Genomic DNA, 14,363 nt, shown 5'->3' with positions numbered 1-14,363 from the left:
AGATGACTTCCTGCTATTTAAGGCAGTCCCCTGGTAGTCCCTCACTAAATATACTGAGACAATTCAAAATTGCTGCAATGGTCTGGGTTATGCTCCCTCATACCATCTAGGGCAGATGTTAAGTTTAAAGTGATCTACCTCTCTCAATCCATAAAGGCTTATCACACTAACACTTGTTAGCCAGCCAGCCAGCTCTATCATGCCCATAGATGGTTACATATTGAGCACACAGATTTCCATCTTGCTCAGTGGAGGCCATGCCCATGAGATGTTTATCGTGTATGAAAACTAGTTGACCTGGTAAATGTACCATCACTACCCTATATAGAGCTTAGAAAAATGGCCATATATCATAAAGCTACAATACTTCGTTTATCGGCCCATATTGTGGCTCAAGCCGAGATCTCCAGGTAGATCACAAATGATAAATAATTAAGCTGGACCACTTCCTCCAGATCTTCTACCCCCACCATCCCATAAAATCAGTAAAAAAAGACCATCACACACATTACGTACAAACACAACTGATGTTATTAATAGCAAGAGTATAAAAAAAACAAAACACAGAATGCTTACACCAGTTTGACAGATGATGAGCGATATTTGCATTCCCCCACTCATCGATGATGGCAATAAAGGAAAAACAGAATTCTGAAAATGTGCCGCCTTTAACATGAGCTACGTGTACTGTGGGACCAGCGCTAGGATACGACAGTAGCGCTCATGGCATCTGGCATGCAGGAATCTCTGGAGCAATATGTTGAGGTGAGCTCTCGAATTGTTTTAGAGCTGCACTGAATCCATCAACGTGGGATTTGGCCAAATACGGAGCTCTTCCCTAAAAAATTTGGCTAAATACTGAACCTTAACTATTAAAGGACAATGAAAGCCTCAGTCACTGATATATATGAATTACTTAGCACAGGCCAGCACTTCTCTTTTTAAAAAGCAACCTGGGAGTAGTTCTCTGCTGTCTTTCCCCAGCTTCTCAGGCATCCTCTGCACCTCTCTACTGTGCATGGGCCAATGGTGAAAGTCTTCATGGGATGCCTAGAAAGCTGGGGGGGGGGGAAGATGCAGAAAACAACCAATGGTAAGTGCCTTAGTCTTTACCATTTGAGCATATACGTATCTTCCAGATTTCTACCTACAGCTGTCCAGTATATTATAAGTCACATGACCTTTAGGGTTCAGGTTTGGTTGGCTGAGCACCAAGAATTGAGTCCAAATCCTACAAAAAGTGCTTTCAGCTCCAAGGGTCAGGGCACACGCTCAGATTCGGGGAGATTAGTTGCCCGGCAACAAATCTTTTCTTCAGGGCAACCAACCCCCCCCCCCCCGAACTGCCTCCCGCCGCTAGAATGTAAATCCACTGCAGGATGTCACTCTGAGTCGTCTCGCCAGGAAACTTCGGGTGACTTCGGAAAACATTCTAGCCGATGGGAAGCAGTTTGGGAGGGTTGGTTGCTGGGCAACTAATCTCCCTGAATCTGAGCATGTGCCCTGACTCCAAAGCTCAATCATGGATTTTATACATAATTGTATAACAAAAAAAAAAAAAAAGTCTGCACTGAGAGCTCCACACAGAGGTCCATTAGTTGTTATTGAATAAAACAAAAATCCAGCATTGCTTGAAAACCAGATGTTGCTGGCGTTTAAAGAAGAACGAAAGGTAACAACTAACCACTACCCTCTGCAACAGTTCACACATTGTTCTAGCCGATCGCTAAGTTTTTAGCCTACGATCTAAGTATATCATTTGTTTTGGTTGATCAAAATTACAACCTTTGTCTCCAAATGCCGGTGCCATCTTTGTAAGGTAAGCGCTACTTCCCGTGCCTGCATTTTACTTTGTGAGCATGTGCGAATGATGCCTGCCTTTGCCCTGAGCTTACTATAAGCACGCCATCGTAGCGAGGAGGATCAATTTGTTATCTACAAATGCGCACTGAGACTCAAGGAAGAAACAGAGACTTATTTTTGTAACGTCATCCGACAGAGACTCCCTATCTCGAAGCAGCGCTTGCTACAGAGTGCAAGCAATAACACACAAATAATTAAGAGCAGTTAAATACAAGGATGCCTTTCTATTCAGCAATACTTTTAGTTCACCTTTCATTCTCCTTTAATGGCTTGTGCAGAGCTGCTGCTGCCCAGTCAGACATGGTGTAGAGAGTTGTCTAAGAAAAAGATCACGGAGCACAGAACTGCCAACATTAATACATGCCAGAAACCACCAGATCTACTGCAGCAATTTTCTTCTCTCAGGATACGAAGCAGAACATTAACATCAGATTACATCTTGGAACGACTGTAATGGAAGCAAACATTGGGTTTTATTCCTATAGCTTGTATGCATATGAAATAAGTCATATACTGGATTCTGTCTTAGAATTATACAGCAGTATAAATAAGTTCTAGCTGTTATCCTAACAAGAATCTGACAAGTAAAAACAAAAACTCATCTGCAGCAAATGAAGCCAGCGAGGCCTTGCTCTGAAGGAGGGGAGGACCGACACATAGGAAAACGATGCACTGATCCTCCTTTCCATTCCACCAAATACAAAGAAACGCTCAGTAATTACCATTACCTACTGTTTAATCTCTGGTAATCCGAGATATAAAGGTGCATTGAGGACACCACTGCCACTACTGGTGTCTCAGCTTCCATATATAATAAAGGTTTGTGAAAGGCAGAGGGGGCAGATTTTTGGGGTGGCTGCCATGCTTTAGAAGCTTTAGTCCAGTGCAACATCAGTCTAAAGTCATCAGGAGTCTGTGTCTGAGCCAGAGCTGCTTTCCCGGCTTATCTCGATTTGTAAGGAAGGCAAGTTGTCCAGACGGCTTTTTTTCTGCCGGATTTGCTCCTTTTCTTTGATCAGAGCTCCCCAGACTTGTTGTAATACAGTGTCCTCCTCTTCTGGGGCTGCCAGGGATTTCTCTGTCTTTTCACTGGGTCTGTCCTTCTCTTTTGGAGCAGTTCCTAAGCGATTCCAAAGACTTCCTATAGGGGAAAAGAAATTGTAAGGGCATATTAGCGGCACTTATATTGGTTCCACAGTGTTGGAAAAGAAAAAAAAAAAACATTATATCGCACAAAAGCCATGACTAACAAAGCTCAGCATAAGATAAGCTCTGCCAGCTTAAACTGCGCTCATCATGGAGGTGCTTTTTATTTACATTTGTAGGTTGTAGCAAGAGTTGATTATGTGCATGGCCTGAAATTGCCTCACTGAGGCAACTTTGGGCAACTATTGAAAACGCATCACTGTGTGTGCATTAGCGCAGGCGACTTTTCATTGTAGCCTATGGGGAAAAACGCTGAGGCAGTTCAGGGAGATAGTTGCTCAAAAGACAAGGAGATTAGTAGCCAGGCGACAAAATCTCCCTGAATCTCCTCGTGTGTCCTTACCCTTAAGGTTCTCCACCTAACAGCAGCTTCCAACACTCGTCACATCCTATGCTAGTTACAGCTGGTTAAAACTACAATGTTAAAGCAAACCTGTTTTCTTTTCCTTGCTGTCAGAGTACAGTCCTTTTCCTTCAGGCTGTTTTGGCAGACCCAGTCGGCTGTGTACGTCAGACAATGGTTCTCTTCGGGATGTGGGAGCTACGGTTAACGTTTTTCTTATTTCAGGGGAATGCGGCCTCTTTCCAAGCCTTTGGCGCACATCTGTAAAGATACAAACAAGAAATGGCTCCAAGCATATCCACTTAAGAATTAAGAGTAAAAGGAAAAGAAAAAAAAAATGAATTTTTCCAAGTCTGGTATCGGACATATTTGTGTCTGTGGCATAAAGTAATAAAGGGGTTACAATTATTCCTTGTACCTGATTTCCCACTGCTGCATTGTTGCCCTGATGTTGTACTTTGCCTTTTCTCTTCTAGTATCAGCCGCACATCAGCTGGTTTCTCAGAATGGGATTTGCTGCCAATTCGACTTTTCACACTGTTGCCTACGGACTCAGACCTCATAGAGTTTCTTAAGAAATAGAAAATAGTTTTTTCTTTTTATTCTTAAAAATCAATGCAAGACCATCATAACTTTGTCATAATATGAGAGAGACCAGTAAGAAATTAGCCAGGTCTCCATTGGCAATTCAGAGGCAAATGTCAGTAAATGTAGGGGCCTAGTGGCCTGATGGCTACCGTTTATTACAGAGGACAAGTGCAGATTTCAGAACAAAAAGGTACAAGTTAAATATATGAAGACTTTTAGTCATTCGTCATGAACAAAAGAAAAGCCACTTTATAAAATGGGAGGCATTTTTTCAAACAAAAAAAACGCCTTGACAATTCCAAAAACTATAAGTAATATATCAGGACCAGAAGGCTCAGTGTACATGAGATTCATCTCCTTAGAAGTTACCTCCCATCAAGGCATGGGCGTGGCTAACTATACCACCATCTACGGGCTAAACTCCATGAGTGCTTTTGTAGGATGTGTCGGATCAACAAAAGGCTTCCAACATGTCGGATGACGTTGCATGTGTCAAAATACAAATGGACTGATCTGATGCATAAACTACATGTACAATTTTCCATTTGTCACGACTGTCTGATGTGAGAGCTGCATCTACATCTGACAAGATAAAAACGCATGGTGTGGAAAGACGAAATATGTCGCATGTAAAAGCATAAAGAAAAGACTCCATCTGACTTTATCTGATCCAACTTTACATTTTAGCCTAGGGGGGGATCAGATTTTGTAGCACCCTACAAAATCTCGTGCAGTTGCATGGAGGACCAGATAAAATCTGACCCACAAAATCTACTGAAAAGTTTTATCCTATATTAGCGATAAGGAAGGGACCAAAGCAAACTCTCAAAGCAGAATATTTAAAAGGGGATAATCGCCAGTATTATTAAGTATTGGTGATGTATGTTTTGAAAACAAGATGGGGCTGAGCATGTTACAACTAGGGATGCACCGAATCCACTTTTTTTGGATTCGGCTGAACCCCCGAATCCTTCGTGAAAGATTCTGTTGAATACTGAATCCTAATTTGCATATGCAAATTAGGGGTGGAAGGGGAAAATGTTTTTACTTCCTTGTTTTGTGACAAAAAGTCACGCGAGTTCCCTCCTGCCCCTAATTTGCATATGCAAATTTGGATTCGGTTCGACCAGGCAGACGGATTCGGCCGAATCCTGCTGAAAAAGGCCAAATCCTGGCCGAATCGCAAACTGAATCCTGGATTTGGTGCATCCCTAGTGTCAGGACTACCAGAAGCACCCAACGGCACTGCTCACCTTCCTGGCGGTCGCAATTAAATCCAAGATGGCGGCACCCATGTTGACACATGGGTGCAGCATCGCTGCATGATGACGTCATCACTGGTGCCGATGAAAATCCAAGATGGCAGCGCCCATGTTGAACATATGGGTGCAGCGTCGCTGTATGATGATGTCATCACTAGTGCCGGGACACTAAAACCCTGCCCAATTATAATGTCTGGGGGCCTAGCGGCTCCCAATGGGAGTAGTCCGGACCAAGGAGGATGCCAGGAACAAGAGTCCAAGATCGTGGTATCCGAGGGGTTAAACATGAGAATAGTCAAAGTCCAGGCAAAGTTTCAGGAGGCAGGCAGATCAGGTTCAAAGTCAGAGTTTTAGGCAGGAATCAGGATAGCAATAGCAAAACACTCCCAGGTTCTATAGCACAAGAAACCTAATACTGGGCAGGGTTTCAGTGTCCAGGGCGCCCTTTTATGACAAAATCCCGGCACTAGTGATGACATCATCATGCAGCGAAGCTGCACCCATGTGTTCAACATGGGCGCCGCCATCTTGGATTTTCATTGCGACCGATGGGAAGGTGAGCAGCGCCGTCAGGTGCTTCTGGCAGTCCTGACATCTAGTTACAATTCAATTCAGTTCCCGTGCATCTAATAAAATGTTAAAAAAAGGTTCCTACCTTATAGTTTTGAGCTGAGACTCAACCTCATCGGCATACATAGTCATCTTCATGCTCTTTTTTGGTGAAGGTGTGGAGATCATTTTCAGTTCCAAATCATAGTCCATCTCATCGGAGTCAGAATTGCTGGCTGCAGAGCGCCGTGCACCTTCCCGTTCTCTTTTAAATGCCTGAAGCTCATCTCTATATTCTACCACACGATCATCCTCGTCCATATCTTCTTCCTCTTCCTCCTCTTCTTCCTCAATGGGTTCTTCTGGAACGTTCACCAGTCCTACAAGTTGAAATAAATCAAATTTCACCAACAACTAAAAAAGACCACAAAGGTGACAGATCGCTAACCAAAAAGATTGCAGGTTGTTTTCTGTGACAAAGGAAATTGGTTTAGTGTTACTTTTCCCTTGTCAGTCTCAGACCAAGGGTGATGACACGGTAAGATTTGTCATCTGTGGTTAAAAGGCAGGCGACAAATATCCTGAAAATGACTTGCCATAGTATAACATTTAGATTGCCTCAAGTAAAACCTATACAGATTTATTACTATTGCAGGTCATTTTCGGGAGATTTGTCGCCTGCAGTAGCGCAGATTTAATCACGGAGGTCAACTCTTACTGTGTGCAGTCACCCAAAAGGACTGGCATGGGTTGTATAAGGAATGGTGACAGATTGAATTGATATGTATCAATGAATGAAAGGAATTACATTTTTGGCTAAACATTCAGAAAATAATGCATAACTAGTGGCTCATGTGACTTTATACTGAGCTTAAAAGGGAAGTAAAGTCTAAAATAGAATAAGTTTAGAAATGCCTGATTGTGTATACTAAACAAACTTACAGCACCACAAGTCAAACAAATGATTTATGCTTTCAAAGTTGGCCACAGGGGGTCATCATCTTGAACTTTGTTAAACATCTTTGCAAGACCAAGACTGTGCGCACATGCTCAGTGTGGTCTGGGCTGTCAAATAATAATATCTGCCAGAAGCTGCTAATAATATAAATTAATAATCAGAATAGGCCGACTGCACTGGGTCCTGTGTTGTCATGTAATCTAATGTGGATTTTATCGTTTTTGTATTGATTAATACAAACTTTCTCCAACTCTGCAGAACCAGTGGCTGCAGCAAAATAATCCTCCAAATAGAATTCCAGTTCATCTGTTTAAATCTGTCTCCATGATCTTTGTCCATGCAGCTGGAGTTGGAAACAGTAAAGGGGATGTAAAGGCAAAAATAAAATCCAATACAAATCTCTACACAGTCGCAGACTGCTCTACAGGGAAACAAACAAAGCTGCTTGAGTTCTGCATGGCTGGGATGTAAGGCAGGGGCTCCCCCTGCTGTTCATAAGTATAATTGTTTCCCTGCAGAGCAGTTAGGGACCGTCTGACAATTCCTATTCACAGCAGTAAACGAAGAGAGAATTCCACTGCATACAGTCAGGTTTCTTATAAAAACAGTACACATGTTTTAATTAAAGTATATTGGAGATAGGTTTCTTTCATTAAAGAAAGTAAAAATGGGAATTTATTTTTTTTGCCTTTACATGCCCTTTAAGTTCATTTGGGAAACGTTCCCATGGCAGCCCCTGGACAAGGAGCCAAAACACTTATCTATTTCATCTTACATTAGCCAACTTAAAGCGCTAGCCACCACAGTCAGGACTGCCAACTCAGTTGACGGCAAGACATTGCATTAGAAACATATAGCTTTCCTTGCCCTTTTGTCTGGAGCCGATTTTCTGAATATGCATGACAGTGATATTTAGAAGTATCCCCGCAAACAGGGGATCATACTCGCATCATGAAATGCCTACCATCTAGCAAATACCAAGAAATATCCCTGCAAATCCTAAACCACTTAAAATATATATAGGCACGGCCTCTATAGACATGTGTTTGAAATGTGGTAACCTCAGAGCAGACCTTTAGTCCTGACTGAACAACAATTTTGGGAGGAGATCACCAATTACAGACAGGGATAAACATTATTCCTACCTGGGCTCTCTTTAGTAAACACATGAATGACCAGAAAAAGCTCTAGCGGAACATCTAGCTGCAGCGGCCAGGAAAGCAACACTACACCAATGGCTCTCATATACCCCCCACCTTTCACATCATTTTCCATCTTGATTGGATAGAAACCATGACTAATAAGGAAAAGTATCCTCAGAAATCCTTTGGCACATTGCTCACTTATATAACTACCCCAATCAACAAAGAACTTAACAATACTTGTCTTTCAACACACCACATGGCATAGCACTGAAATACTCCGAAACAACTCGCGTGTCCATGAGGCAGAACAGGCACTTTCATGCTCAAAACTCTCAATACAACTCTCAATACAACTCTCAATATACGTAACCCCCAGGAGTCACTGGGGCTCATTTATCAACACTGGGCAAATTTGCCCATGGGCAGTTACCCATAGCAACCAATCAGTGAATAGCTTTTTAAAGCCAGCTGCAAGTAGAACAATGAATGCAGCAATATGATTGGTTGCCATGGGTTACTGCCCATGGGCAAATTTGCCCAGTGTTGATAAATGACCCCCACTGTGCTGATTATTTACGAACAAATTTGGAATGAATGCCGTGATCTGAATACCTCTGGCAATGATTTAAAAACGGACACCTTAAAATGTCTCACTCTGAATGGAAAACCTTGGATACACTCTATGGGGCAAATTTACTAAAAGACGAAAATTTGCCAGTGTGACGTCATTTCAGTACTTCGCCGTTTTACTAACGGTCGCTGGCATAACTTCGCCAGTGAAGGAGATAGACTCTAGTGGTACTTCGCTCCCTTACGCCTGGTGAATTTGCACTCCGGCGAATGGACGTAACTACACAAATTCACTAAGATTCGGGTTTTACTGAACGTTACCTCTTGCGTCAGACTTGCCTTCGCCACCTCAGACCAGGCGAAGTGCAATAGAGTAGATAGGACTTCCTGAAAAAATAGTTGAAAATTTTTCAAAGTCCCAAAAAACGATTGTGTCCTTTTGCAGGGTGATGGGCTGAAAAAGAGCGTAAATTTTTTTTTGGGTAACCGGCTTCCCCCCTACATTTCCTAACACATAGCACATAAACTATATGCTGGGCTCATGTGTATGGCAATATAACAACTCTATTTTCTTTTATTAAGGTTTTATTAATAGGGCTTGTGTAGTGTAATATACTTGCTGCAAAATATACGTCCATTCAACTTTAACTTCCTGTATGCAAATTAGGCAACGCTAGTGCAACTTCACTTCGCTTGATGCAGTAATGCTAGCGCAACTTTGCCAGCGTTCGGCGCCCTGGACTCAACCTCAGATTTTAGTGAATTAGCGTAGTCCTGGTGAGTCTACGCCTGGCGAAATGTTTAGCTGTGAGCGGAGCCGTCGCTGGCGAATTTTCGAAGGTTAGTAAATTTGCCCCTATAACTCAAAAAGTTTAATTACGTTTTATTTTCTTTTATCTTTGTTACGTTTCAATTGTTTTGAAAACTCTAAATAAAAGCATTTAGGAGAAAAAAATTTAGAAATACAAAATTCTAACTAATTATATTTAAACACAGAAACAGCGATCAGTCATTCCAAATGTCATCCCATAGGCATAGGGCACTTACACATCAGCCTGTAGATGCCACCCAATAAATAAATACAGAATGCAACTAGATATGAGAAGCACAGACACTGGTTCTTTTATGCTTCTATATTGATGAACTATTGCCATGAACTATTGCCATGAAATAACATGCGAGTCCTAAAGGTAAAATAATGGGCGAAGTGAAGGCAGACACCATACTATGCTAAAGAGAACTAAACTGTACAACAAATAAATACACAGAATTCACATATTTCATTTCCTTCTTTATAGTGGCAGTCTAGTTCTCCTTTTATTGACTTTGCTTGCAGACCAGACTTCCATATTACCTGAGTGGTGGTGTTTGTAAGTTGGTGTTAAACCAACATCATCCCCGATAAAAGTCCTCTTCTTTATTACATCTCTTTGAAGGCGCCGGGAATGGTATCTTTTCTTCCTGTAATGTATAATACAGCACTTCAGTGGTGACCAGGGCATATTTTACCATGTATTTTATTTTTGCACCGAATAGGAGTATTCTAAAAAGTAGAGCAGAACTAATTTTAATAAAAAAATAAAAACTGAATTGTTTTTACATCGGATTTAAAGGACATATAAACTTTTAATGACTGAAGAACATTTCAAATCTGTAATTACTTGCCACTCTGGTTGTTCTAATGCTAATAGTAAGGTTGCAGCATCCCTTAATCACATAGGATTCTTTCTCCTCCTCTAACCCACTCTGCCCCCTCCCTCTGGAATTTCCTTTGGCTGTTGGCTCATGAGCATGCGCAGTTCTTCTCAACTCAGATTAATAAACACATCCTCCAGTCTAGCAGCCAATAAAGAGATGGCATTGCTGGTTCCAACATATACTCTGCCTTAGCTGTCTGCTCCTATTTTTAAATTCTAACCCCCTCTCCTGAGCTCAGAGTAATCATTACAGTGCTCAATCCAAGCAGAACTTGTCATCATAGTAAACACTGCCTGTTTATGCCTGCATTCTTTATTTGCATGAAATTTACATCACATATGTGCTCTTTGCAGATTTAATGTATTGATGATGTGTCAGAGGGAAAATGGCCCCTGGATGAAAGCTGCTATTTGTTTTAGGGAAATTAAATGTTGCTGGCAAAAGGAGGGGGTGTATGCTGTACAAATAATGTCATTTGGGTGGGGGAAATGTGCTCAACTTATATACATGGTAGGAAAATGTAGGCTTTACATGTCCTTTAAGGAGAGGTCTGTCATTTTAGGAGAAGGCCTGGGCAGCCACACATGGAATATTGTAGAACAGTGATAACAGGCCTTGTTTTAGAATTGTCTGTATGTAGAAATACCATAAAACTATTCCAGCCAATTGTTTTACTGCACTAATCAAAATTCTACAGGACATGTTCATGCATATTGGATCTTTAAAGGGGCACGCAATATAAAGCAGAAAATCAGAATAACAGAAATGCAAACTTTCAACATGGCCTAATCCAATTACTCTACCTACCATGAGTTGCTGAGGATACCCTTCATCCCTCCATAGTTAGGGTTTCCATATTTCATATAGTACTGACTCCTACGTGCTGCTCCAAGCTCTTTCTTGTCCTCTAAAGAACAAAATAAGGGATTTGGTTCATATTCTAAACACAAAACTGTGTAAAGTAAATACTGTTTACAAAGCAAATAAAACGGAAAAAGAAAAAACTAAATCCGTACAGGTCTTGGAAGACGAAACATTTTTCCAATACTATGTAAAACCTTACAAGGCACAGTATATTACAAGAATGACAACATAAAATCAAAAATAGAAATGTACAAGTCTGTTGTATCTCTCTTGTAACGTTTGCAAATCTTGTGATGTTTAAATTAGTGGGCACTTTAAGTGGAGGGGTAGAACCCTGCACCTCGTCCTCCTTCACTATCCAGAGTATATTCATCTTTATGTTCACCAGAGTAAAGGGCGAAACGGTCCTCCCATAAATTCATGGTCTGTACCAGAGCTGCAAGTAACAACTCCACCTTGTCAGAAGAATCTTAAAAAAAAAAAAATGCACTTTGAGGGGGAACCTTCTTATGGACATGGATCATGTATGCCCTCTTCTGCCTCTTTATCACAGACCCCCACCAACAAGCAGATAGTCTGTATAGTTAAACGGTACCTTTGATGTGCTCAAAAATAATGGGAGTGACCATGGATGCTTGATGCAGGTTCCACCACTTACTCATCTGGTGTCATTCTATCCAACACCCTTTCTAAGGAATTGGGCAGCCTTGATATGTCCTGCAAGCTATTTAATGATTGAATGAGAGCTTTGGCTCCTGCAAACATCAAGGGAAAGGCTCCTAGTGTTGCCCAGGATACTAAAAAAGTATCCTTCTCTGTATGTGAACAAACATCATCAAGTCACTCCAATTTGGCCAAAAGGCTGATCATGGATGTTGACTGTGCCATTTCACACAACATTTTAATGTTGCCTTAGATACAACATGTACAGCGTTTTTATATAAAACCTACATAAACTCAGGAGCTGGCCCCCAGAAGATGGCAATTTGTACCATCCAGATAGGATGAGGTCAGAGACTTTTGAAGACATAGCATGCAGTGTGTGAGAACAGAAGTCCTGTCCTCACAAAGTTTGCCTGAAGACCCCCAGAGATGCACTGAAGAGCATGAGGCAAACTCCCTACCCTGATGCAGGGATCCTTAGAAAGTTCAGAATTACAGAAGGCCACCTCCCATCGACTCCATTTTATCCAAATCTTAAAAAATGATTTCCCTTTTCTCTGTAATAACAAAACTAACTTGTACTTGATCCCAACTAAGATATAATTAATCCGTATTGGAAGCAAAACCAGCCTATTGGGTTTAGTTCATGTTTTCATGATTTTCTAGTAGACAAGGTATGAAGATCCAAATTAGAGAAGGTTCCGTTACCTAGAAAGCCCCAGGTCCTGAGCATTCTGGGTAATAGGTCCCATAACTGTACATGGAAATGGTGAGCAATCAGCTTAGTCAGGGTAGGAACAATTGGTCCTCCACAGCAACTACCTTTCAATAGAAGACCCTCCTCCAGTTCTATTCAGGCACAAAGCTTTTCCCAATAAGCTGTCTGGTGGATCAACAGCAGGAAGAGGCGGTTCTCTGATGCTTCTAGCAAGCACTGTTTCTTTATAGGTCCCTGGTAAGGCCTCAGCCAGAATAAACAGTGCAGTTTTGGACTAAAAGGGCATGTAAAGGTAAAAAAATAAAATCCCATTTTTACTTTCTTTAATGAAATATACTTTAATTAAAAAACGTGTACCGTTTTTATAAGAAACCTGACTGTATGCAGTGAAATTCTCCCTTCATTTACTGCTGTGGATAGGAATTGTCAGATGGTCCATAACTGCTGAGCAGGGAAACAATCATACTTATGAACAGCAGGGGGAGCCCCCGCCTTACTTCCCAGTCATGCAGAACTCAAGCAGCTTTGTTTAGGACGATCCCTAAGCAGCCCAGACCACACTGAGCATGTGCACAGTCTTAGTCTTGCAAACAAAGTTACAAGATGGTGACCCCTTGTAGCCAACTTTGAAAGCATAAATTATTAGTTTGATTAGGCTTGTGGTGCAGTAAGTTCATGTTTATATTTAGTATACAAAATACAGCATTTCTAGCCTTATTCTATTTTAGACTTTACATGCCCTTTAAGAGGGATATAAATGAACTGGAGAGAGTGCAGAGACATGCAACTAAACTGGTTAGAGGGATGGAAATTTTAAATTATGAGGGTAGACTGTCAAGTCAAAGTGAATATTGTCATCTCAGCAGTATACGAATACACCGTGAGACGAGACGATATGGCTCCAGCTAGTACAGATAGAGTGTCTCTGATGTAGATTCAGGTGTGACAGGAATGTTGTGGGAGGGCAGGCAGTGAGTTGAGGAGTCTGATAACTTGTGGAAAAAAGCTTTCGTGCAGCCTGGTTGATCGGGCTTTAATGCTGCGAAAGCGTCTGCCAGATGGGAGCAGATGGGAACAGTCCGTGTGAGGGGTGTGTGGAGTCCAGTGCAATGCAGGAGGCCTTTCTTGCACAGCGCTTGTGGAAGATGTCCTGCAGTGATGGAAGAACCACTCCAATGATGTTGCCATGTGGACTCCCAGGAATTTGGTGTTCTTCACTGTCTCTACCATGGAGCCGTTGATGTTGAGTGGTGTGTGAGCAGGGCGAGTTCTCCTGAAGTCGACAATCATGTCTTTCGTTTTATCCACATTCAAAGACAGGTTGTTCTCACTGCACCAGACCGCCAGCTGCTAAACCTCATCTCTGTACGCAGACTCATTGTTGTGGCTGATGAGCCCCACCACAGTCGTGTCAAACTTGGTGATGTGGTTTGTGCTGTTTCTAGCTGTGCAGTCATGTGTCAGCAATGTGTACAACAACGGTCTGAGAACACATCCTTGAGGAGCTCCTGTGCTCAATTTGATGGTGCTTGAAACGTTGTCGCCGATATGAACTGACCGAGGCCTCTCTGATAGAAATTCCAAAATCCAGTTGCACAAAGAGGTGCTCAATCCCAGCTCGCTCAGTTTCCCGCTCAGCTTTTGAGGGATGATGGTATTGAATGCTGAGCTAAAGTCTATGAACAGCATTCTCACATAACTGTCTTTCCTGTCCAGATGAGTTAATGAGAGGTGGACTACAGAGGATATGGCATCCTCAGTTGACCTGTTTGGCCGGTATGCAAATTGTAGTGGGTCCAGTGAGCGGGGGAGGGTGCTCTTGATGTGTGCCATCACAAGTCTCTCAAAGCATTTCATGATGCCTGGTGTTAGTACAGGTTACTGAAGATTCTTTTGGCACTGGAACGATGGTGGTGGACTTGAAGCATATAGGGAT

General features: G+C 41.9%; 1 protein-coding gene across 2 annotated transcripts in view; it reads right to left on the bottom strand.

The window, feature by feature from the left end:
- Positions 1-513: 513 nt before the first annotated feature.
- The window catches only part of LOC108709356 (nuclear cap-binding protein subunit 3), a 29,543-nt gene continuing 15,693 nt past the window's right edge, over positions 514-14,363 (bottom strand). Inside the window, exons 8-14 of one of the 2 annotated variants that reach the window (XR_001934608.2) lie at positions 10,990-11,089; positions 9,839-9,945; positions 5,918-6,191; positions 3,831-3,982; positions 3,503-3,673; positions 2,592-3,004; positions 514-2,311 (exon numbers count right to left, since the gene is read on the bottom strand). Coding sequence is in view for 1 of the 2 variants with exons in the window: in XM_018249122.2 (XP_018104611.1) it covers positions 2,769-3,004; positions 3,503-3,673; positions 3,831-3,982; positions 5,918-6,191; positions 9,839-9,945; positions 10,990-11,089 (1,040 nt within the window). In the remaining variant the exon portion in view is untranslated. Of the gene's footprint in view, positions 3,005-3,502; positions 3,674-3,830; positions 3,983-5,917; positions 6,192-9,838; positions 9,946-10,989; positions 11,090-14,363 lie in introns of both variants that reach the window. The other variant, XM_018249122.2, reaches the window with a different exon arrangement.

The sequence above is a fragment of the Xenopus laevis genome, chromosome 2S (assembly GCF_017654675.1).
Source record: "Xenopus laevis strain J_2021 chromosome 2S, Xenopus_laevis_v10.1, whole genome shotgun sequence".
NCBI classification, from domain to species: domain Eukaryota; kingdom Metazoa; phylum Chordata; class Amphibia; order Anura; family Pipidae; genus Xenopus; species Xenopus laevis.
The sequence above is the reverse complement of the archived record's forward strand: the minus strand, read 5'-3'. Positions and strand labels throughout refer to the sequence as shown.